This window comes from Ilyonectria robusta (assembly GCF_021365365.1).
Source record: "Ilyonectria robusta strain PMI_751 chromosome Unknown BGZ61scaffold_49, whole genome shotgun sequence".
NCBI lineage: Eukaryota > Fungi > Ascomycota > Sordariomycetes > Hypocreales > Nectriaceae > Ilyonectria > Ilyonectria robusta.
Genome location: NW_025764483.1, coordinates 137,801 through 162,608, shown reverse-complemented (window position 1 = coordinate 162,608; position 24,808 = coordinate 137,801). Strand labels below are relative to the sequence as shown.

Sequence of the window (24,808 nt, the reverse complement as noted above, 5' to 3'; positions counted from 1 at the left end):
TTGTATGGGGAAATTTTATTTTTGCTTATTGGTAGAGGGGTCTTAGCCGCAGGTGGGTAATGCATGGTAGTTGACCGTGGCACTCGTCGAAATTCGATTCCCACATACATGTATCATACAGTCCGCGCATTGACACCCACAATAGAGACACTTCAAAGCAGAATGGCATCTCAATTTATCGTACGCTGGGGCATTATGGCCACAGGTTCCATCGCAGAAGGTCTGTCTTTCCTCAAATAGGCTACTGGAATTACACATTGACAGTTGTTCTTCAGCTTTCAGCCAAGATCTTTGTACCGACCCAACAACTCGGGACGTTTCCGACGTGAGCCATCGGGTCATGGCTGTGTCATCTTGGCGCCTTGAAAATGCCGCGGCCTTCGAACAAAACTGAACGTCAACTATGATGTAGCCATCTATGGACATTATTCCGACTTGTGGTTGACCAAGATGTTGATATCGTCGACGTCACTACCCCGCATTCCCACCACCTTCCAAAATGGCATCCTAGCACTACAAGCTAGGAAGCACGTTCTTTGCGAGAAGCCGTTTACAGTTACTGCCGAGCAAGCTGGCTGTCTTGTGAACCTCGCACGAAAGAAGAACGTGTTCGTCATTGAGGCTATGTGGGCTACGTTTATGCCTATTAGCAAGAAGATACGTGACCTTGTGTGTAGAGGAGAGGTAGGAAATGTATCACGAGTCTTGCAGATCTCTCCTTCAACAAAGTCAAGAGAGAGGCCGGGAATTTAAGCTTCCTAGCTTCGCACCGCATGGTAAATTTTAATTTAGCAGGCAGTACATTATTCCATATTGGTGCCTACCCCTTCACTTGGGTTTATCAGGTCTTATACCACTTGTAACTGGAGGTAGAGAAGGAACCACCCATTATTTCATCAGCTATGACCAAGTATCATACATCATACTAGGACAGACGAAAATGTCGCCATTATTTACCACTTTTCGCAGCACGGCACCCTTGGCATTGCTATAACTTCTCTCAGGGTGATTACAGACGTTGAGGAATTAGGCAACGCTTATAGCATTCGCATTCAGGGTTCTGAGGGCAAGATATCCGTCACTCACTCAGCATATCGGCCAACCAATTTTCTTGTGACAAGAAGAGGCGGTGGCAATCGTGTTGAAATAGTGGAATGCCCGGTCCCGAAGGATGATGCACGCGTCAATCGGAGACATAGCTTCTTCTGGGAAGCAGATGAGACGTCAAGGTGTGCTCGGGGCGGCAAGATGGAGAGTGAGCTCATGCCACTAAATGGGACTCTGATGATGATGGAAACGATGCAAAAAGCCCTGGGGCAAGGGGACGTGGTGTATGCGAAGGTGACGACGGATCACGAGCCAATCTTCCTTCCGGATTCATTGCTGCAAGGAGAACAACATCTGGCAGACACGGATTTCTCGTGTTGCTTTTTCCTTCGTCACATTACTAGGAGAATACACTGTATCCTAAACGTTAGACCGCCAACACGCTGAATCCCAGAGTGCGAAAGGAATCCGTCCAGTCGGTAGCACCTAGGCCCGTCTGCCGCATCTGGTCATCTGCTCTCCAAAGTTCCTGCACAATTTCCCATTGTCTTGTAATATTCCCAATATTATATCTCTCAAGTCTTTTCCACCATTTTATCAACAAGTCTCGCTGAGGCCCAATGGCTTCACATGACGCTATAAACCCTGGCCAAGTGATAGGGGCCATTACCGGCTCCTGCGAGATTTGCGCCTTTGCATCTTCAACTGCATGCATTTGTTCGGCCACGTACTGTACATTGTCCACAAGGTCTTCGGAGCTGAAACGCTGGATGCGTCGATAATAGTAGATGAGTGCCGCACGATGCCATGCATTGGCTTGTTGTGTAAAAATCCTCAGCATCAGGTCGTCATTTGGTGAGATTGACATTACGCTTTCAGATGAAAGTTTCCAGGCGAGTAATCTATCACCAAGTTCCTCGCACCTGTCAAGAGTATCGCTTGGTATAGAGTTCTGTAGTCGCCCGTTATACTGCGAGAGAAGACCTGCAAGGCGGCATGCTTCCTGGATTGCTGCTGCGATGGATGGGGTAATTCCATAGATGTGCTCATAGCAGTTGCTAGATTGAACTAGAATGTCATCTGAAGTTGAGCTTGTGTGCTCTGGCGATTGGGTGGGTTGGAAGGACGTAGTCTGAGCTAGAATGGCCAAGAACGCGCTGATTGCGTTGAGTTTTCGAGTAGAGTGGCTGATTACTTTCCACTGGCCCCGTAAGTTCCGCAACTGCGCGGTTGCATTTATATGCACGATGAAGTCATTACCGTCTCCTGACATGGTCTTGATACATGTTAGCCTGCATTGAGGGATTGTGCATAGAAGCGCTTACCCCAATGCTGAGCAAGGACAGCATCGCCGTCATGAAAACTTGATAATCTGTACCGGGAGTTGAAGCATTGACAGCGCCTTGTAAGAAACAAGTTGCTTGGTATCTATGCCTGATGCCAATTTGTTGATACTTGGTTTGTGTCTTGTTGCAGTTCCAGAGGTGGAATGCTGAAGATGCAAGCAGGGAGTGATAGATTGCTGAATAGGCTAGAGCTTTGGACGTGTTTGGATTTGACATGCATATAACCGATCCTTCAAGCGCCGTAGAAAGGTATATTCCACGAAACACGTTTTCTGCATGAGCTATTGGCTGCATGAGATCAGCAATGTGAGAGTTGTAGTGGTTAATCAAGAGGTCAGCTTGATAATCCCCAAATAGCCTTGTTGTGATGTTTCGAATTGAAAATTCGCAACTAGATGAAGCTAGGGATGCCGAGTACGTCGTGACTGAGTCGGCTGGTGAACCAACGTCGTACTGTGAGGTTGCGCTGCTTTGGTTTACTAGAGCTCTGAAGGATTCGCTGTTTTCTCTCACTCCTTCTTCTATCTCCCGAGGCTGGTCACTGTCTTTAATCAGAGATTAGTGGGTACTTATCACTGGCAATGACTCTAAGCATTCCTCACCTTCTGATAGACTTAACTTTGAGATGGTTCTCGAGGCCCACAAGTTGGGTGATTGTGTGCCCTCGTCGTCGTCGCGATTAGCTTCTCTAGGGGAAGCATATACACCACTTCTATTATCTCCAGACGGGAAATCAGTAACCGAGAAACAAGTGATGTATGATGGTGCGAGGGCATCAAGCCGTTGGCAACCGTGAATATTAGCTGGAAAGGCAGAAAACGGGCCTCTTGTGGACGAAACTCCGGTCTCAGTGTCATTATCGATGTCGGCCAGAAAGCCATCAATGTCTTCTATGCGGTGCCGATTACCGGAATCCTTGTCTCAGTGGGGTTTAGTTATACAGCCTCGGATAATCTACAGTAGTAGTCCTCTTACCTAACTTGATAGTTCTTCGCCCTCTTGCGGACGCGACAGGTGGAGCGAGCGGGTTTGATACCCATTGGAGTCGGACATCATAACCACCACAGGCAATGCCTTTCTTCTCACAATTTTCACAAGCTATCTCCCTCTCGTCACATCTTATCTTCCGAGCTTTGCACGTCCAGCAGCTGGGTTTTATCAGTATGGGAGACGGAAACGGCAGTGGGGTCGTGAATGGCTGAAGCATACCCTGTAAATGAATTTAGCCGGTTCATTGATGTAGTTCGAATGGTAATGTTTAGACTTCCATCGCTCTACTCAAGTGAGCGTGCGCGTATTCTCTACGACTCTTTACATCTGTCCACAATGAAGCCAGTCAATGAAAACTCAGATCCAGTGGCCGAAGGTGGTGAGGGGTCGCCAACCTTTAGTCTAATCCTAAGATCTAAGGCACCAATAGGTTTCCAAGACAAAATTCAAAACTCACACAGAGCTAATCCCAATCTGGAACTATTTACGACACCTCCATACAATTTTCTCGAATATCCAACTCATGCCCTACCATCATATACCGTGATACATGAGAAACTGAAAGAGTCGTTTTCATCATTTCATAGATCTCCAGGAATAGAGACCTTGCCTATTAATAAAGGTGTAAGGGAAAGGGAAACCTGCTTGGAAGTTCAACCCCATGGCTTGTGTAGCAGGTGTGATGACTGTCCGCAACGTGATTGTGGATTCAATTGGATGCAAAGGAATGACTCAATTATATCCAACGGTGATCGTATAAGAAAAGCCCGGGGTTTGTCCGGCCATGTGTCACCCCGACGAATGCCTCCCAAGCAATTACCATCAACAGTGAACCGACATCGAGGTCAAATTCGTGGTAGTCGTGGAGGAGTTGGGATCGGTTGTATAACAGGCTGGTGTTGCACCTTCTGTCCATCTGTATAGACTAAGATTGAGATAATTTCTTGGCTCCAATTTACTTGTCGGTCCGTGGGAGGACCTTTATGCACGAGGAAGCCTTGTGTGTCGAAGCTACGGAAATCAAACTACGTACCAGCTCGGAGCGCCAATCATAGTCACGGACAAAGGCCCTGGGGTCTACCAATCAAACTCATGAACCTTTCTCCGTCCTAGCCCGGTCCACTTGTCAATCAAGGAGTGTTTATCAGGCTTTGCTCCAAAGTGGACCCTCTCGGACTTGATTGCCTTCGCATCCACATATGGTTAGTGCCGTACTGTACTGGAACCCCACCTATATTATTAATATACTTTTAAAATATTACCTGGTTTCTACTAGTAAGTCGCTAGTCCGCGAAAGTGCGCACTCTCTCTTCAGGTCCGCCAACGCTTGGGAAAGTATCATCTCCACCCCCTCCATCTTGCCATGATCGATCCAATCGAGAGTGCATCATCTGTTGGGGATACTGCGTCAGACAGGATTCACAGGAACCATTCACAAGTACATTCGTCCCTCAGTTCTCCCATCTCGGCGCATCCTGTTGCATCTCAAGGTACCGATAATTGCCCTGCCATAACTTTAATGCTAATAAATTCTAGTAGTCATTACCCGTTGATCCATAGAGATGTACGTCTTGTTCCAGAACCTCGATCTCATCGCCGACTTCAACGTATAAGCCTGCTTTCCGTTCCTCAGCCTCGTTCAAACTCCGATCCTCGGGCACGCAATGCATGCCTATGTAGCCAAGCGCCATTCTATTTCCGGATTCGACCGTACGGTGCTCCACTAACGTTGTGCTTGGTTGTGGTCTACCTTTTTTCTTGTGTGGAGGCGGGATGTCTCTGTCAAATGTCCCCGTCCCCGGATCAACGTTAGGCATTGTACATCGAGACGTGCGGCACACAACAGACAACGTCGGCGCCACACTAGCTCGCAGTTCCGTACTAGCAATCTTTGGCAGGATGCGATATCGTTTCCAAGTCTCCTCTGCGTATGCAGGCGTCCCGGTGATCCATATATTTGCGCGGAAACGAAGTGCGTTGAGGGGCTGATTCTCCGGAGGAAGGACCGCCGATACTGCGTGGACCGAGGACAAGCTGTTAATATTGACAGGTTGCTGATCCGTGTAGCCGTGTACTGCCGGCGAACCAATGTAGTCCAGTGGTGCCAGATTCGTATCGGTACGGGTAAGAGAATCCGGCGTACATCGCAGCAGGGTGAGGTTTTGATTCTGTGAGATTCTGAGAAGCTTCTTGAGTTTCGGTAGCGCTGTTGCAACAGAAGGGATTTTCCCCATATCGAAGCCTTTTGCATCGCGGTTGTGGATGGTGAATGTCTTCAGCCCAATCTGAAATTCGAGCATTTGGGCGGGTGTAGGGTGGAGGGGTACGACAAAGGAAAGCTCTGGCGTCGCGTAGGGCCTCCACGTATGAAAAAGAGTTTCAAGCTGAGTGGTCCAGCTAGAATCATCCGGGTCTGGGAATTTCAGAACGACACACCCGCCTGCCTGAACGAGGGGGTCGTGTGGATTGCTCTTCATTTGCGGAAGCCATAACTCTGTCTGAATCTGGGACATCATTGGCTTGGTGCGCTGGCTGATGAATCGCCATCCCGTCCCCGCGTCTGTGTCGGTCTTGATGATTTCCGTTGCAAAAGCGAAACATCTGTCGTACATAAACCCGGACTTGGTGAGCAAGGCGCGATTCACCTCGATAGGCCCGCATGACTTGATGGGATGGATGTACATCGCCTTGATACGTATCGGTCCACCGGATGTGGTACCTTCTGGTATGTCGAATTTGGGATCATACTGGTCCGCCATGTTGCTGGCGGATACGCCGAGCCTTCGCAGGTGTCTCAGGTGCCTCGGTGCTATAAAGACACCTCCAGTGCTGATAACAACCGCTAAGGCAATGCATAGTGGAATAATTAGAGCTATGGCTCCGGAAATGATCGTGGAGGCCTTTAAAGTGGCTTGAAACCATTGCAGAAGGTGAAGAAGCATTCTTTCAGAAAGGGCGGGTGGGAGTTTGGGAGTTTCTAGATGAAAAAGTGCGGCGACGTGATGATTCTGGTTCAGGCTGTTGCTTCGGTTATTTACGATTCTAGATTCCCGAAGTGACCCGTTTGGGGCTCTGGGACTGACTCTTACACAATGAGCTAATCTTTGGGGAGTTTGGCGTCATGCATCTCTTGCCTCAGGACTTCCTCTTTGAGCCTCTCGTTCTCCCCTGTGACACAAGGAAAAAATGGGCACTGTCACGCCCTATTGTCGACGGGAGGGCGCGCCGAACCTCGACTAGTGCCTTAGAGCCGTCATGAGGGGTTGTCTCAAGCCACGAATCGGTCGGCTGGATCCATGGATCCAAGGGTATATAAAGACAAGACCCAGGGTAATTAGTATCCCATAGCCCCCCAATGACCCCACTATTACCTCGACGTGTGCCCTCATTCTTCTTGTCCCGTTTCAAAATGGTCCCCAACGCAGACGTTTCGCAGGGCTATCGTCCTGAAACCCTCGCGGTTCATGGTGATGATTGGCTGAATAAGGGTACCGACGTCGCCCCCGCACTTCATGTCTCGACAACCTACCGCTACGTCGGCAATCCAGACGAGCTTGTACCCGAGCATGAACTTCCAAAGCCTGAGTCAACCGACTTTCCTCCAGTTTACAGTCGAGAGTCTGCTCCCAACACGACCCGCCTGGAGGCGTTGCTATCAAGTCTTCTGCACGCTCATGCCGTCACGTACTCATCCGGCCTGGCCGCTTTTCACGCCATGATGGTGTATCTCAGACCCAACGTGGTTGCCATCGGCCAGGATAGCGTGGGTGGCTATCATGGTTGTCACGGAGTTTTGGCCTTGCACACCAAGATGCACGGGCTGAAGCTGGCCGACTTGCACAATGAGTCAACCTGGGACGAGCTTGGCCTGGGCAAGGGCGACGTGGTTCATCTTGAAACTCCGCTCAACCCATATGGAGACGCCTATAATATCAAGGCCTTCGCCGAGAAGGCCCACAAGCGGGGTGCGTATCTCACTGTCGATTCCACCTTTGGACCTCCAGGCTTGCAAGATCCCCTGGCTCTCGGTGCCGATGTGGTGATGCATAGCGGTACCAAGTATCTCGGTGGTCACAGCGACATGCTCTGCGGCGTGCTGGCCGTTTCAAAGGAGCGAGAAAGCTGGTTCTGGGAGCTTCTACATGAGCGCAGCTGTCTTGGCAGCGTCATGGGGAACATGGAAAGTTGGTTGGGCTTGCGCAGTCTGCGTACGCTTCAACTGCGTGTGCAAGCCCAGAGCCGCAATGCCGAGCGTTTGGTCAACTGGCTGCATCACAGCCTGACATCCGGTGCAACGGGCACTGATCCTGCCGGACGTGCTGTTGCTCAGGTTGTGGATAAAGTTGTCCACGCCAGCTTGCAGACGGGAGATATTGAAGAGGGCTGGCTACGCAACCAGATGCCGAATGGCTTCGGTCCTGTGTTTGCATTATGGATGAAGACGGAACAGGACGCTCGCCAGCTGCCAAGCAAGCTCCGCCTATTCCACCACGCCACTAGCCTTGGAGGTGTTGAAAGCTTGATAGAGTGGCGGCGGATGAGCGATGAGAGAATCGATGCCACATTGCTGCGTTTCTCCATCGGCGTTGAAAACTGGGAAGATCTGCGGGATGATTTGGCAACGGCATTCCTCGCCTTGACAGAAAGTTAAATAGAGTCATGGGACCCCAGGAGCTCTGATGCTGGAAGCCTAGATGATGCTAATGCAGGGTACCCTGTGTTTTTCAGTTTGTACCCGGATGCCAGAACCCGCGCTTCTAAAGAAGAAAGGGACGGATCCCCGAAACGTTAAGGTAATCGGTCAGTCAATCACTTCTAGGTTCTTTGGCGACTGGACATCCCGTCCTGGGGCAGAATGCCCGACGAAATGGACTCGGTGAATGTGGGCTATCCTGACGCGTGGATCTCGGCGACGCGTCCTGGCGCACAAAGACTCTCGCCACCATAGCCCAAGCGAACCTCAATGCTGTGAGGGAACGATCATGTGACTTTCATACTTTATAAATAGTCTCACTTTATGAATATTGTGTAAATAGCTTAAGTCAGAGCTTTCCTTAGGAATCTCTTTCTCTCCTTACGAACCATCATTTTGCCCAAGTCGCACTTGATCTCGTTCGTGCTCTTGTCCCGTCATAAATGCGTCCGATTCCAGTGCAAGTGTGATAGAAAGACCGGATCCCAGTAGCCTTTGGGTTAAGATGGCGAAGCTTGGTCATCTGCTCATCTAACAGGGAATTCAACAGCCAAGATGTCTATCAAGGCCTTCTTACGGCAGGTAGCAAATACTTGTTAAAGCACTACTAGGGTTGCACATGGTCCCAGCCGCCTTTGCCCCCATTGTCTCGACATTGTTCGAGGCTAAGCAAACTTGTCTGGTTTGTCTTGGTGCAGGATCGGGGTGCTGGAGGCCGGGTCTTGCGAGCAGCGCTCTCAACAAGACAGCCTAACCAAGACAAGACGAGCCAAGCCAAGTCAAGCCAAGTCAAGTTGAGCATCTTATCAATCAAGACGGCTTTTTTATGATACGATATGATATGATGTTCCATTACGCCCGTGATTAGAGGGGCAGCAACGTAAGAATCGCTAGCCTATTCTAGAATCGTCCAATACTCGGTTCCGAGCCCTAATAATCTATCTCGATACAAGTGCCTGAATTTCTCTTATATCCTTGAATCCGTCTCTTGCTATTTGACCCGTCCTTTTCCAATTCTGGAGCCTGCCTGATGACATACAGGCCACTCTCCTCCGCCGCCATTGACGAAGAGTACACTTGCCTAAAGACGTTCGGTGTAGCTAACCTACCAGCTGCGGGCAACCACAGGTATAGGTAGAGGGTCGGTGCTGAAAAGAAAAGGTTAAGACAGAGGATATCTTGTTAGTAGGTTGACGGTCGTAACTTGGCCAGTTCTCGGCGATACACCGGGCACCCTGGGTCCGTAGCTTTGTGTGCTCCTTTTCCATTACACGCTGCGCATTTGAAAACGTCCGAGGTGCAGGCGGACGCGAAGTGGCCCGGTTGGGCACACTGTCCACAGGTCGGAACCGGCGCTTTGCAACGATAGTGTAAGTGTCCGTAGAGGTGGCATCGGTAACACCTGGCTGGCTGAAGTCCCTGGACGAAAGGTCGGGTGAATGCACACTCGCCATTCGCCATCTCGACCGTCTGCTTCGCAAGCAATCTGTTCGCCTCCTCTTTCTTGTCCACATACACCACCATCGAGCGGTACTCCTTATCCACGGACGCTGTTCCAAGCCATCGCATCTTGTGTACTTTAACGCCGTTCATCTGCCCAAAAACGGCACATCCGAGCTCATCTGTCGCCACCGCACGATACGCCCTATCAACCCGGAATGGGTACCATTGTTCTCCGTAAAACGTTGCCTTGTCGAAGTGTGTCCTGATCCAGGAGTCGTTCTGTCGTACCTTATTCTACACCCCGTGATATGCCTTGTAAACTAAGCTGTCGGGTCAGTCAAAATTACCCTTTTGAGTTTCGCGGTCAGCGCACTAGCCTATTTGGGTTTTCACGGTCGCAGCTTCAGCCAACCAGAATTTAGCGGCCATCACACTAGCCTTTTCGAATTTCGCGGTCACGATACTAGCCTAATCAGGATTTCGCGGTCAGCTCAGGGGCAAGCTCAATTCATGAAAGTTGCTAGAACTTGAACACGGCTTGTCTCAACCATCATCTCACTACGTCTTGCCCACTATGCCCGAAACACCCAAAAGGCGTGGACGGCCCCGAAAGTACGGTACGCAAGAGGAGAAAGCGAGGCAAGATGCCATCGCCAAACGCGCTCGACGCGCTCGAAGACGGCTTCGGAACTCTCCAGCGCACAGAGATATCCGATTTCAAGTTTACGTCGCCCAACCGACAGGTGCTTTGCCGCCCTCATCCTCGCAGCAAAATCGCTCCCAGTCAACAAACTGCCTCGATGTCCTTGCAGATGCCGCTAGCTTGTCAGACCGACTCAGCACATCTCTCCCTTCGACCTCGAACCGCATCACAAGCAACATAAGCAACACCATTGTGACCCGAAACGAATTGTGTTCACAATCAACAGACAGGGCTATGCTCGCATCGCCGTATCCGCAGGATTTCTGCAATACGGCAAAGCCACGCGGGGCGATCAACACGTGCTCAAATTCGCTAGAATCGTCAGGAGCAGCGGTGCTGCCCTCGTACGAAGTGGCACCGTATGGTGGCAATGACCACTCTATCGGAAACAATGACACATACGAGACTTCGGATTCTCAGTTGCATTATGATATTGTGTCAGATTCTTCAGAGAGAGAAAGCGCCATGCTCTCCTTGCCGGAGAGGATAAGCGCCCCTCCCAGTCTAGATGCACACGGATTAGCCGAAAACGTCCCGAGTGGAATACGGGAGGATGAGAACACAAGCTATCAAGAAGAAGGTGGTGGCGATGGATTAATGTCTGACCTCGAGTCCCAGTCAGCCAATGTTTTTGAAGCCGACTCTAGCTCCGAGTCGGACGTCTCAGATACTCGAAGTGAGATGGACATCCACGACAGTGGTGTTCCTTCTGGGTCGGATCTCTACTTGGCAAAATGTTTCTTGGAAAGGAACTGGGATCATCTATGTGATTGCCAGGAAGAAGAAAGCGTCAGCTGGAGTGAACAGCCTGGGCTCGATCTCCAGGATATGGCCGACTACTGGCGGAACCTTGGGGTACCAGATTCAATTGGTCCTGCGGCACCTCACGCTGGGACAGATGAGAACGAACATATCCAATTGGATTGGTCCTCGATACTAAGTGGTGGAAACAGTCGCCCAAGCTTAACCATCCAGAGGTCTCAAAGGATCACCCCAGGTATTCAACGTACTTGGGATGTGGACAGCGTCATTTCCTGGGCTTCGTGTTTATCAATCAACCGTGGGCTTTACGTCTCGTACCATCCTCCAACTTCAAGGAATTTTGGAAGCAACATTCATGTCTTTCACCAAGGAAAGGCCTTGCATCTCATCCGTCACCTTCGACTAGGCAGCGGGCGCCAATCCCCTCAGTTTGGCGTATATGTTTTCTTTCCCGGAATTTCCCACGTCTGTCGAACGACTACGTACCTTACTAAAGATGAACGGCGGATGTGGATCAACCAACTTCTTTTGCCCGCGATTCGTTGCTGTTGCCCGCCTGATGTGATCCAACATCATCCTCGTTCCTTCAACGATGTGGAGAGTAAAGCTTACAGCCGCCAACGGGAAACCTGCGGAGGAATGGTTCCTAATAGAATGGATATGCATCATTACCTCCCCCAAGAATACCTGCAGGCAATCTGGCACCATATGAATCAAAACACTGAGCAGCCCGAGCTTGCCATGTTTTGCGGAATGTTTATTGTACTAAGCGCGAAGAACATCAAACTAGAAGCAAAGTCTCCAACATTCCAAGAATGTCGTACCAAGATCATTAATCACCTTCACCAAGTGTTAGATTGGTCAAGAGCCGATTTGTCCAACACATGGGTAGATGTTGGCCTCGAAAATACTGCAGTTTCAGAGAAGTGCACATTCTTGTTCAAAAGTCGATGCTTGGAGTCCTGGGCCCATTCGATGAAGTATAGCGCCGACAAGCCGCTGATGTCGTCGGAACATTTCAACTGGAACCTTACCGGCCAAGCAGGTAGCGCTAGAGTGGAGACTCGCCGATCGCACCCCCTGCGCAAAGGGGGCATTGCTTATGCTCAACGTTACAACGTGAATAAGGATCTCTTCTCAACAGCCTCGAAGCGGGACTGTGGGTTGTTCAGTGAACCGAACCTAGAGGGGCTGACATGCCCACCTTCATTACTCGACGCTTGGATTGTGGCTGCTCGGCAGTATCGCAACGCCGGGCTGGCGACCTCACTCAAATCTGCACCGCAACTCAAACGACTTCGCAAAGTATTTCAAGCTATGAAATCTCGAATAGGATTTGCGCTGGACAGTTCTATGGAGACGAGCTTCGGCGTTCGAGAAGAATATCGAATCTCTTGGGAACTGTTCACGACTGTGAATCCTTCGACATCACACCCTCATGGTTCACATCGCCCATTCTGGATGTTGCCAACTACTCATGTCAACGAATTCATGCGATGGGAGTTCAATCGCTGGCTCTCTGCTATCGAATATGTCCGGTCTCGAGGAAGCCGTCGTGATGCCAACTGGGAAGATCATCAAAGAAACATGATCATGGTCACCATCCTTCTTCGTTCTTTGAAAGCCAGTGTCAATTGCCATCATATTGCAAAGCGCTCACAAATGTTCAAAGGCACATATAAAAACCGACAGGGAAAGTCTCTCCGTGGTTTAGATTTCAAGAGCAGTATGCATCAGACAGGCCTCGCTTGGTTGCCTCCTGATCTTTTCAATTGGTCTGAGTTCCACCTCCGTGACGACCTCGTTGCGTCAACTACTTTCACTTTCAATGGACTCCAGGGCGTGTTCCGCAACTGGAAGGACGTGGATTCGGTAAGTCGAGAGTATTGCAAAGCTAGAGAATTGGAGGATCACCTGCGGACCAGCGAGCCGAGTGAGTATCCTGATACCCTGGACCGCATGCGGAAGATGGTTTATCGGCAATTTGCACTCCAAGTCATTCGACAAACCTGCAGCAACCTAGTGCTCGACTCGGGGCTCGAGAGTGAGCACGAAACGGCCTGGGAAGGTTACCAAGGACTGAGCTACGATATCATCCACACCTTGGCTGGCGAGCCGCCTTATCTGTCATTTGCACGGAAAGGACCGCACAAGCTGGGAAGAACTTATCATGACAGGGTGCAAGGACTTTTCGACTGGGACGATGGTATCGCCCGTACACTCTGGGATCACTGCTATTATCGACAGCTGGCTCGGAAGTTTTACGCGTCTATCGCGACCCACCTTGGCCCAGGTGATGCGGAAAGCCGGAGAGGTTCTTGGGAAGACACGCTCTGCCGCACTTTTGGATCATTCCACATTATAATAAACACAGCTTGTTCACCACCCTACCAAAAGTCCCAGGCCAGCTCACTACCATTCGCCCGTTTATCTCCGGTCTACATCAATGGAGGATATGGGAGGATGACATGGAGCTTTGCAGGGAGGACCGTTGGTTACTTGGTGGAAATTTCCACATGTCAGGCCTTCCCGTCAGTCTCCTGCCGGAAAATGAGGTCGAGACTGAGACTGAGACTGATGCTGCCGAAATGAGGCTGCAGACCTTCTCAATCGACTTTGGATGTCCTTTCCCCTTCACCGAGATCCCACGAACTATCGAAGAAGGGCTCGACTTTACTCGACGACTATATGCTTCTGGTGATCAGAAAATCTTGGCACATTACGAAACTGCTCGCGACTGTCTCGAGCAGGCCCTAGGGGACCCTTTATGTGATCTCCTGCTGATGATAGTGCTGACATTTGCGTCATCCACCGTCACGCCGACACTGCCACAGAACAAAACCAGTTTTGAGCCCGGGCCTCCCAAGCATAGAGGGCTTTTAGCTGTGACACTCATGACTCGAATGCTTTGGTTCCTCTACCCGCAATGGTTCCCTTGGGAATGGGATGGTGGTATGATTCTCCGAGTCCCTGAAATGATGAAGAAGATGGGTAAGGACGTACTTCAGACCGATCTGATGATTTGATGCTGACAGATCTCTCAGAACATAGAGGAATAAACAATCGTATCCTCTGCAAACTTGGTTGGGTTGTTCGCTGTACAACGTATCGGGAAAACCCACGGAATTGTGAACTGGATCTGTGTCCAGAGGAGGAGGTCCTGGAGTTACGAACGGAGTTACTGTCATTGATTAATAATCCTCCTGCATTCATTGCTCTTATATTTGATACTCAAGATGACTTGTGGGTCGAACGTTGCCTAGGGATTATCGCGACACACATAACATAGTGCGAAGCATGTCCAAGGCTATCTTTTTGATCTGGCCGGTCGCGCTTTACGCATTGCCACCGATGCTAGTCGAGAAGCTTTAGTTCATTCCGGTGCACGCAATACAAAGGGATCCCGCTAGGTCGAATAAAGCGCACTCCTCGACGACTCCACGCAAATCAAAACCGCTCTTACAAAGACTCGCCCACCTCCAGACCTGGGGGCAGGTGTCCGTGCACCCTCCTCACCCCCAGGGGCGATCAATAGGGGGACGGGGACCCGTCCCCAGTGTTGCTAATAATATGACAATAAAACAATATATTGCAATACATACAATACAATATGCGTTTTCTGATATTGTACCAATATAATACGCAGGTTGTGATATTGTGACAATACAATATAAGGTTATCCATATTGGCAATATATCGTCTGTATTGGCTGGCGGATCTTCGGGCAAAATGCACTTGTTTTGTTGACAATTAACGTCGACATGTGGGGACGCGTGCGAAGAAAACGCGTAACTGGTTTATTGTTTTACGTCAGGGGCAAGAAAACGCGTAGTGAAAGTATAAATTCATGGTCTACAGGGTAGGGTATCGTTCACGGGCAGCCCCTCGAGACCCTCTTCTGTCACTCTACAGAGGACTACTGACAACCTCCATGCCTCAACAACGCCTGCCTTTTGTTCAAACGTCGCAACGAAGAGGGTCGTCAATATCAGACGACTTTTCGGAGCTCTCCAGTCAGCAATTACATGACCCAGACGAGAGCCAAACCTCCAATTGCCAATCGTCGCGAACTCGCACAGTCTCTAGAACCTCCTTGGCCAAGCCAAGAACATCATGGGTCTTCTCCCATATGCCAGACGAGGAGATAGAGACAAGATACTACAATCAACGGACCGGAAAAGAAGAGTGGCGCTGTAGGCATTGTGACAAAACGTATTCCTGTTCTGGTGGAACTGCCGCTCCAGCCAAGCACCTTACAGATCCTCCTCCTGATGGTCATGGGCTCCCAAAAGGCGCCCCCCGAACAGCTAAAGTCATAAATATACGAACTATTCTCGAACAAGCTCGTTTTACGGCCGATGAAAACCCCCGAAAACGCCGTCGGCTCAACGATCAATCCGGAGACTCGATCGACCCAAACCAGCTCGAAGTGTTATACGTAAGGTTTATTACGGCCTGTTCTCTCCCATTTCGGCTTGTGGAATGCCCAGAGTTCCGAGCACTCTTGGCTTGCCTCAATACCGATATCGATACTTGGCTTCCAGATACACACGAAACCATCAAGAAATGGATTATGCGGCAGTATGAAGGCCAGAAGGAGAAGGTCAAGCAGCGCATACAGTCGGCAAAGTCAAGGATTCACATCAGCTGTGACCTTTGGACTTCTCCCAACTCTTCGACCGGATTATGGCACCGATGTATAACTCGGGATGGGCGAAAATGGACAAGTACTATCGCCTTACTGATGAATCGCCTGCCTACGTTGCTGCGATTGTGCTGCACCCTTCGCACAAATGGCACTACATACACGAGAACTGGAAGAAGGAGTGGGCTGAGTCGTCAAAGAAGTTGATGGAGACACTGTGGGATGAATATAAACCTGTGGAACCGCATCTTCCTCTATCTGAGGTCCCGTCGACGACTACGAACGAGTTCTTGAATTGGAGAAACAAGCATCTACAACCAGCGCTTATCACAGATGAGTATGAGCGTTATTGTAAGTCTGAACGGGTTTATGGGTTTACAAGCGCCCTTGCATGGTGGCTAGAGGAGACACAGCAAAAAAACTATCCTAACCTGAGCAAAATGGCCGTGGATATACTGTCAATTCCTGCAATGTCTGCCGAGCCTGAACGACTCTTCTCTGGGGCAAAGATAACGATTACGGACCGTCGAAATCGACTTGGGGGGGATGTAATTGAAGCATTGGAGTGCTTGAAGTCATGGTTTGGGATTCGAGATTTTCAAGGTGATGATATTTTAGCTACGGCAGGTAAATAATGAAGATCACGTGTAATATATGGGATATATTGTCACACTGCCAATATATTGGATTCTTGGCAATACAATACAATATCGGCCATGTTCATATTGGGTAATACAATATGCACCCCTTGACAATACAATAATATTGCGAGGGGTCCATATTGCCAATATACGTATTGTTTATATTATTAGCAACACTGGCCATCGTCACCTCTGCCCATTTTCTTTATCACTGTCGAGCCTAGACAGACTTACCGCCATGCCTCAACAACGCCTCCCTTTTGTAAAATGGTCACAACGAAGAGAGTCGTCAATTTCAGTCGACTTTTCGGAGTTTTCCAGCCAGCAGTTACATGGCCTAGACGAAAGCCAAACGTCCAAATCTCGACCTTGCACAGCCTCTACAACCTCCTCCACCAAGCCTAGAACATCATGGGTCTTCTCTCATATGCCAGACGAGGAGATAGAGACGAGATACTACAATCAGCGGACCGGAAAAGAAGAGTGGCGCTGCAAACATTGTGACAGAACCTATGCCTGTTCTGGGGGTACTGCGGCTCCCGCAAAACATCTTATGGACCCTCCTCCCGACGGTCACGGTCTGCCCAAAGGAGCCCCGCGAACGGCTAAAGTGACAACGATACGAACGATTCTCGAACAAGCTCGTGCTGCAGCAGAAGAATATCCCCGCAAACGCCGTTGGCTCAACGATAAATCCGGAGATTCGATCGACCCTGACCAGCTCGAAGTGTTATACGTGAGGTTTATTACGGCCGGTTCTCTCCCATTTCGGCCTGTGGAATGCCCAGAGTTCCGACTACTCTTGGCCTAGATCAATAACGATATCGATACTTGGCTTCCAGATACGCACGAGACCATCAAGAAATGGATCTTGCGGCAGTATGAAGACCAGAAGGAGAAGGTCAAGCAGCGCATACAGTCGGCAAAGTCATGAATTCACATCAGCTGCGACCTTTGGACTTCTCCTAACTCTCTGGCCATCTTGGGCGTAGTCGGCCACTATGTCACGGAAGACGGTCCGCTGGAACACCATATTTTGGCGTTGAAAGACATCGACAGTGAGCACGACGGTTCTCACCTCGCTGCGGCCATTTTGGAAGTGGTTGATGACTGGGGCTTTGCTTCGAAGCTTGGATATTTCGTGATGGACAATGCTGGCAATAACGACACAATGATGAGATCCCTTTTGCTTGGTTAGTACAACTCACTGTTTCTCCTGACTGGCGGGTCCTAAAGTGCACCGACTCCGCTGCCAGGGGCATCATCTATCGACGGCAAACATCTCCCTTGTCCCGCCCCAGACTGTCCAGACACCAACCTCTCACCTGCCAGATACATTCACTATTGATTATCGATCGATGCCGGAAATTTGAAGTTGAGTCATATATGAATCGCATTACACATTCGGTTGTGGTATATTGCCTTGTTCCCAAAACACGTCCGCCTGTCGCCCAACTGAGCCAACTCGCCTTGGGCTTCCCTGTATACCCCCTGTCAACCCCGGCGCACCCACAGACAACTTCCGTCTCTTCTCTCCTCATTTCTATCCTCATCTCTTTCTTGTCTCACATTACCCATTGCCATGGCGTCTGTTATACTGTTGTATCCATCTTCTCGTTCGCCGTCCCACACCATATCATCCATCAGAGGGCACTGCCCACGCCGCATATGGCCCCCTCACTCAACAATTATTCCCACAGCGCGCGCTGCCAACTTGGGCATCTGATCGGCGCCAAGCCACATATTATCGTACAGATCCGGTCATTTTAGTCGATTCGGATCCATCTAACCACCTATCCTGTCCGGCCCTTAAAAGCAACATCCGCGGCCACATCCTCGACCAACGCCGTCGGCAGAAATGCCCAAATAGTAACCTTCCCGGAGCAAACTTGTCAGTCACTGCCCTTTGGCCCACAAAGGGGGGGCATATAATATGCGATGTCTCCCCCAAAGAGGGTTATTATACACGCATTATCGTTAGAAAAAAAGACGCGTAATTCAATGGAGGACCAAAAAACATGGGCGAATCAGGCGCTTGTTCCCAATAGGAGTAGGTTTTCTCGTGCTTGGAGTGTGGAGTTGTCGTCATTTGCCCCGTTACTGGACAGAGCCTAGGAATCGAACGATCGCGGGACTATCGTAGTCGTCCTGACGCACCTGGCTTCTAATCAACCCTCCGATATCGACTCTGCCTGGTCGTTCCTCCCGAGACCAGGTCCGCTCCCCAGGATGCTCCGCCTGATCCTGGGGAGCTCGAATTGGGGAAAGCTGGAATAACGGTTGCGGTCGAGGTCGAATCGTTGTCGTCAATTCGCTTCGAGGGATATGATACGACGTCGGCCCAGGGTACTCTTGACGGCTCGGGGACGCAGCATACGACGGTGCTCCGGCTCCCATGCCTGGGGTTGGATTTGGTGGCAGCTGCCCAGATGGACCTGGAGGCGGCCGAGATCCGAGCGGTCCCTCGTTGAACCTCTGCCGTGCCGGATCGAACGTCGCAGAGACTGGGGCACGTTGGCCGTAGGCCGCTTGGGGGTTTTGCGGTTGCGGGTTGTACCCCTGAGCAAAGAAGGGCGAGGGCGCCTGTGGATAAAAGTGTCGTGCAGCGTGGCTCAACATCATAACCACGAAATAGATGGACCCTTCCTTTGCAAGACCCAGGCGCACTAGATATTGCCTGGCCTGTCCATCAAACGTTCGAAAGGTCAGGTACTCCTGACGCTCAAGTTGAAACCGCCCAACCTCCTCCGCGCTGAATCCAGGTCCCTGTATTATGTGGTCGAGCCTTGCCAGAATTGGGGGAAGGTAGTTCGGCTCCTTTCTTGTTTGCTCCTCGAGGAGTTGGCTTCGGATTGCCAGGACCCTTTCTCGTTCGGCCGGCACCACAATGTCGCCCAAACTTCGTCCCTGGATATTGGCACCGCCAATCGCATCCGCAAACACTGGGGACACTTTGGCAAATTCCATCTTCATGTTTAAGAACGCCACAGGCTCCGGCACCCGAGCCGCAATCGATGAGGGTACTGCATACGAATTTGCATCCGCGGCTGGGGCTCGTTCAAGGTATCTAGGCGGCATCGGCTCGCTTGCTCAATGTGTTAGCACTTAGCCTAACACTTCCGGAATAAGTCATTACCCTGATCCCATTGCACCACCACCAGATGGGTATATACTCAATGGTCGTCTTGCGGCCGCGTCCTGAGGGTGTGGAAACTGCGACGGGTCATATCGCGTGTCTCGATCGTCTCTCCGGCGCGGCCGGCCACGTTTCTTGTGTTGCATATCAACACAAGAGTAGTCTTTTCCGTTTGTGATGCATCTCGAACAAGGTCGTTGCGCTGCAATACGAATTAGCACCAATATCCAAAGACGAAGCCATCGGCAATTTCAAGTCGCGACACCAGCCATGCCCAGTTCAACAAGCACAACCATCAGCCTTCAAGCCAGGCTCTTTTTCGAGCCGAAGTCTTCCAACGCCATGTTCTCAACCATCTCTTCAACCTTAGCTGGCGAGCCAGTCGTCTATCACGTTCAGGTCGAGGTTTCAGGTCCGAAACAGGCTCCTCTTCAGGTTACACCCTTTACAAACCAGTGGCGCTGCCCCTATAGCTCAGGTGCCATCGGTACTGGTGAAACCCTGCTTTCCCAGATAAGTTGGGTTGGATTGGGGGCGCTGCCACCCTGTTGATGTACTGCAGAACTCGGGTGTTGCATGCGATGCATTGAAAGAAATCGAGGGGGTGGGAATGCAATCGGGAATACGCACCGTCACATCTATCACCCAGTCAGCAACCTGGTACAAGGGGTGTCCAAACCTACAGGAGCTCTTACCGGAGATGGGTCCGTTTGCATGGTACACAGGCCGACGCCACATGGCCCTTGGTCTTCCTCTGGGATTTGGGCGAGGTCATCTGCTGGTTCTCGGCAACCAGAGGACGGCTGGGCACAGGATATGGCCCTGGGGCGCTGGGTCCGGCTGCGGGCAGATAGCCCGGTTGCTGGGGCATTCCTGGAACTCCTGGTTGAACATACGGGCCAGGTCTGGCTAGGGTTTCTTCGGGCGGGTATAGCATTGCTTCCTGCTGTTCTTGCCGGAATAAGCTGGGTAGCGATGGGGGCGCGTTTGGCGGGCCTCGGGGATCTATTGGAGACTGCTGGTTCGGAGTTCCGCGGTAGCCATCTTGGGAATTCCCAGTTGGATACCCACCTGGTGCTTGACCACGTTCGCCGGCCCCTTGAAATGGCTTCGTGGGAAGAGGCGGAGACCCTGACATGGGTGGAGAGGGGTATGCCCGAGACCGGGCAGAGTCATCGAACTCTACTCTCTTGGGTGCCCAGGTCAGGTCTGAGGCGATTCGCGCCAGGTCTGAGATTCCTCGGTGCTGGCCGAGCGGAACAGGCGTTGCGTCGACGGGAAGACTTCTGGGGAGCATGGAGCGAGCGCTTGTCCTGGTTTAGTTGGCCGGACGGAGAGGCACCCGTATGCTCGATCCAACAATCACTAAGTCCCCTAGGCCCAGTGCCAGATGATGATCTCGATACGGAGATGTCAACACGTCGTGTGGGCTCACTTTCGCTGTTAGCATCCGCTTCCACACAGTACGAGCAACAACCAGAGTTGAGGAGGCGCCCTTGGTGGGAAACCTGTCTGCCAAGGACACAATCGTCGAGTGATGCGTGGCTTTGTCCAGCTCAAGACCGAACAAGCTGATCAGGTCCCTGTTGTGGGAGGTTGTCGAGGCCGATCTGGGGATGGCCAGGATAGTTGCCCCGCGCGGGATTATCGGCACAAAAGCTTGCCAGACGAGAAGAATACCCAACAGTTGGGCGTCGAGACGATGTCAATAACGTCAAGCCGTGACAGCGAGACTGCGAGTTAAGAGTCGACGGCGGTGACAGACGAGGGCGAGTGCCTGTGGGACGAAATGCTGCACCGTGATACTGGGAAGCTGGATCTTGGGGCGTCCTGGTAATACAGCATGAAGCCGTGCTAGTGGGATGTCGAGAAGTGTTCGGACCACTACAGAGATGCCCAGGGGCCGTGACCTGTGAAGCGGACTCGGAGGATGTTGGACGTGATGGGAGAATTCGTCGGGCCTTTCCTGGCCGGCAAGTCGCGAGCACGAGGGACCGGTTGCGGACGAAAGCTGGATGGTGGCTCGCGGTCGGTTTTTGTGTGTATAATCGGACGCAATTGAGATGCAGCAGGGGGTGGTTCAGGGTTGGCAACAGGGCAGGTGCAATAAGACACCACGGGTGGCAATGATTGGGGCGTGGCGGAGATGAATGGGCTAGGCGAGCAGGAGAGGGAGGGGCAGTGTCTCGTCTCGTGTGGGAGTTGTCGTCTACTACAAGGACTGAGAGCGTCTCATGTGAGGCCGTCGTCTTGTTGGCAGCGAGTCGAGGCCGGGCAGGCGGCGGGAGGTTGAGGCAACTGGACAACAGGAGCAGGGTCGAGAAGATGGGATGACAGCAAGCGAGACAACCGCAGGTAGGAAAACTAGCAGCAAATGGAGAAGGAGCAGGAGCAGCAGCCAGTAGTTAACTAGACAGAGCAGGCCCCGAACGCAGGCCCAAAAGAGCGGAGGATGCAGGCTGCTGCTTCCTTGGTCAGTAGTCGGCCGGCGGTATTGAGGTACCTAGGCACTGGAAGGTGGTGGAGGTGGAGGTGGAGGAGGTTTGTGCTGGGGGCAACGGGGCGGCGTGGTCAGCGAGGACACGGAGGAGGCACGACGGGTACGAAGCCAGCTAACCAAGCAGCGAGTGTCAAGTTACCCGCAGCCCTGCAGTATCAAGGAAGAGACGACGACGATGATGAAGAAGGCACATGATGGAGAAGGGAGGGAGTGGGGGGTTGGCAGGGGGGCGTGGATGAACAAGACAGGACACGAGAAGCTCGAGACGGGGGATGGAAGATGGAGGCAGAACTAGAGGCAATGCGCAAGCTAGAGCTGGAGCATGGGCCAGGTGCCAAACCAAGAGCGTGGTGGACTGAGTTTGTGATTGAAGATGGACAGACACAAGACACAGACCAGCCACGGAGAGGTCTCGCACGGCATGGCAGCCGGCGTGCGTGGCATGGAGCAGCGCTCTCAACAAGTCAAGCCAAGTCAAGCCAGAGCTCTAGCTTGTCTTGGCTTGATAAGCCAGCCAAAAAAGCCGTCTTGCTTGATAAGATCGTCAACTTGACTTGGCTTGACTTGACTTGTCTTGTTTTGTCTTGGTTAGGCTTGTCTTGTTGAGAGCGCTGGCATGGAGCTTTAGCCTCCAGAGGGAACAAACCGTCCGAGAAGGGCTCATCTCTCAGTTCTAGATTTTGCCCAAGACAGTCAAGACAAGCAAGCAATCCAGTCAAGCCAGTCAAGCAAGCCAGTCAAGCCCAGTGAGTCGGGCTGTTTCGCATGTTGGTGCCGTCATGGCCGGGACGACCAAGATCGGCGAAAGCGTGCTGCACCAGCAGCTGGAGCTTGAGATTTGGACGACGCCTCAAACCCTGCCAACCTGCGGGACTTGGCTGAAAGAGAGGACCAACTACCTACCTAGGAAGCATTTGGTCCCAGCTAAGCCGGGGTCTCGAAAGCCCGCTGAACTGGGTAAAAGAGTATCCGTAAGGGTGTGCCCGTCGAGGTCGGGGAGCTGGCTGGAAAAATGCTAGCAACGGAAGAAAGACGGAGCTCAAGGGCTCGCAGCTTCACCTTCCCGTCCTTGGCGACATACATGCCTTAGTCCGCCTCTGCGGCAGGTACCTCGTAGTTGGGTTTAGGCTCGTTGGTTGGCGCGTGGTCGTGGCCTCAGGCTTGCTATGGCGGGTGCCCGGCCGCCAAAATCCACGCCGCCGCAATCCCTCCCTGTACCCCGGGGCTCGGGCACGACCATGGTAAGCCCGCCGGTGGGCGACTTACAGCAGGGTTGAGACATGGGATGGGTCAGTTAGTGGACCAGTAGTAAATGATGATGAGGATGGCGATGTTGATGATTGCGATGATTGTAATTGATTATTGATGCTCGATCGAGACACTGGATACGGCCATCGAAAACCATATTCTATTTCGCTCTCAGAGGGCGTTATGCTAGCTGTAGCGCATCCTCTTCAAAAGCCCACACAATTGTCCAACGCCTCTCTACACCATGCTGATACCAAGGATTCCGCTTTATGAAGGCTCTGTTGGTTGCCACCCAAAGAGGCACCGTCCGTCCCATCGCCAGCTTCCAATTGTTTGGGATATGGGTCCATCATGAACCGTTAGGAACCTCCTCCTTGCAGATGGGTGACACAACCTGGGAAACTAATGTACGATGCCGCAAAATCTGGTCCCATAGTAAGGGAGGTATAGGGGTACTACATGCCTAGTCCCTCGTCCCTCATCCCTCGTTCAGTCCCTCCGCTCGGCAGCAAACGACATGCGGCACAACATGCAGCATCGGCTTCCACCTCTTGGGGCAGCCGCTTCCCTGCAGGCAGTCAGGGCGGACAGCCCAATGGGCCTGGACCATCCTTGACATGCGCTGGCGGCGAGAAGTTGGAGTCCCAGGGCCCAGGAACCCACCCTCAGAAAGAAAGAAAACACAGATCCCTCATATCCCTCATCCCGGATGGTCATCTGACTACGTAGGGGGGTCTGGCGCCGGCTGTAGCGCTCGTGCCTGGAGGTGAAACACCGTTCCGTGACCGTCCCGTGGCGATCAACAACTCGCCGCGATGCAGCATCACATCCATCTTTTTTTTCCCCTCCTTTACGGTCCGGCCTTGTGCTTGACACAACGACGCGTGTGCGGCCTCAAGCCTGAACAATGCCGTATACACATTAAGACTCGCCCCTAGACTGCCCCTAGGCTGAACCTCGTTCGCGTTGCGAAAAACCCTCCCGCGGACACTGACGCCGCTGCGAATAGCGCCCGGCTGGGCGTCACCCTAGCGTCCCCCAGGCACTGTGGGTTGTGGGCCGTTTCCCCACCAGGCGGCGGCTGTCACTGCAAGGTGCTGTAGGAAATACGACAATGGCGGAGAAAGAAGGAGGGCTACCAGATGCAAATATCTCCGCTAGGTATGTGCCTAGCGTCAGTTCCGAATTCCATCCGGCCCGTTGATCGTTGATGTGAGGAAGGGATGCCATTTGTTCGGGGGTCCCGAGAACTGTATCTGCCATTTGTCGGCGCATTGTCGTGTCTGAGGTGGTGAGGTACTAAGGTGATGAGGTGGGTGTGGGGCCTTATCCTAAACCTCCCGTTCCTCCAGCCCAGACTCGTTCATGCTTCTTCACACCTGGATACTAATGACCAACTTAACTACCCTCATTGCGCCGCGCACATGATCCCCCGCACAGGTCTCAGAAGTGAACATTGGTGCCCCAGAACGCTGTATTTCCAGAAGGGGCAAATGTGGTCCCTAGGGAGGTGCCGCAGTACCGTCAACTAGCCCCTCTAAAACCCCATCCTCTCCGCCCGATCGGGTACTCCGTAATAAGTCAAGGGAAGACGGGCCAGATCGCATGGCTGATGCGACAGTGCCATCCCGGGACGAGGCCTCGACACATGGGT

The 24,808-nt window shown here is 51.8% G+C and overlaps 5 protein-coding genes across 5 annotated transcripts; 2 read left to right on the top strand and 3 right to left on the bottom strand.

The window, feature by feature from the left end:
• Positions 1–1,405: 1,405 nt before the first annotated feature.
• Positions 1,406–3,716, bottom strand: BGZ61DRAFT_466381 (fungal-specific transcription factor domain-containing protein). Its single transcript, XM_046247669.1, has 5 exons — positions 3,603–3,716; positions 3,369–3,541; positions 2,996–3,313; positions 2,373–2,938; positions 1,406–2,323 (listed from the first exon to the last, which is right to left on the bottom strand). Exons 1-5 carry the CDS (start codon positions 3,626–3,628, stop codon positions 1,475–1,477), a joined length of 1,932 nt encoding a protein of 643 aa, XP_046094980.1. The 5' UTR covers positions 3,629–3,716; the 3' UTR covers positions 1,406–1,474.
• Positions 3,717–4,915: 1,199 nt separating this feature from the next.
• Positions 4,916–6,325, bottom strand: BGZ61DRAFT_510776 (uncharacterized protein; the record flags this gene model as incomplete). The annotated part of the gene is made up of 1 exon (XM_046252081.1): positions 4,916–6,325. One exon carries the CDS (start codon positions 6,323–6,325, stop codon positions 4,916–4,918), a length of 1,410 nt encoding a protein of 469 aa, XP_046094979.1.
• Positions 6,326–6,792: 467 nt separating this feature from the next.
• Positions 6,793–8,034, top strand: BGZ61DRAFT_372115 (cystathionine gamma-synthase; the record flags this gene model as incomplete). Its single annotated transcript, XM_046242155.1, has 1 exon — positions 6,793–8,034. One exon carries the CDS (start codon positions 6,793–6,795, stop codon positions 8,032–8,034), a length of 1,242 nt encoding a protein of 413 aa, XP_046094978.1.
• Positions 8,035–10,093: 2,059 nt separating this feature from the next.
• BGZ61DRAFT_486537 (uncharacterized protein) lies at positions 10,094–14,010 on the top strand (the record flags this gene model as incomplete). The annotated part of the gene is made up of 2 exons (XM_046249872.1): positions 10,094–13,190; positions 13,388–14,010. The coding sequence occupies 2 exons, from the start codon at positions 10,094–10,096 to the stop codon at positions 14,008–14,010; spliced, it is 3,720 nt and encodes a 1,239-aa protein (XP_046094977.1).
• A 4,357-nt stretch (positions 14,011–18,367) lies between these two features.
• On the bottom strand, positions 18,368–20,703 carry BGZ61DRAFT_486536 (uncharacterized protein; the record flags this gene model as incomplete). The annotated part of the gene is made up of 4 exons (XM_046249871.1): positions 18,368–19,355; positions 19,407–19,608; positions 20,037–20,044; positions 20,102–20,703. 4 exons carry the CDS (start codon positions 20,701–20,703, stop codon positions 18,368–18,370), a joined length of 1,800 nt encoding a protein of 599 aa, XP_046094976.1.
• Between the last annotated feature and the right edge of the window lie 4,105 nt (positions 20,704–24,808).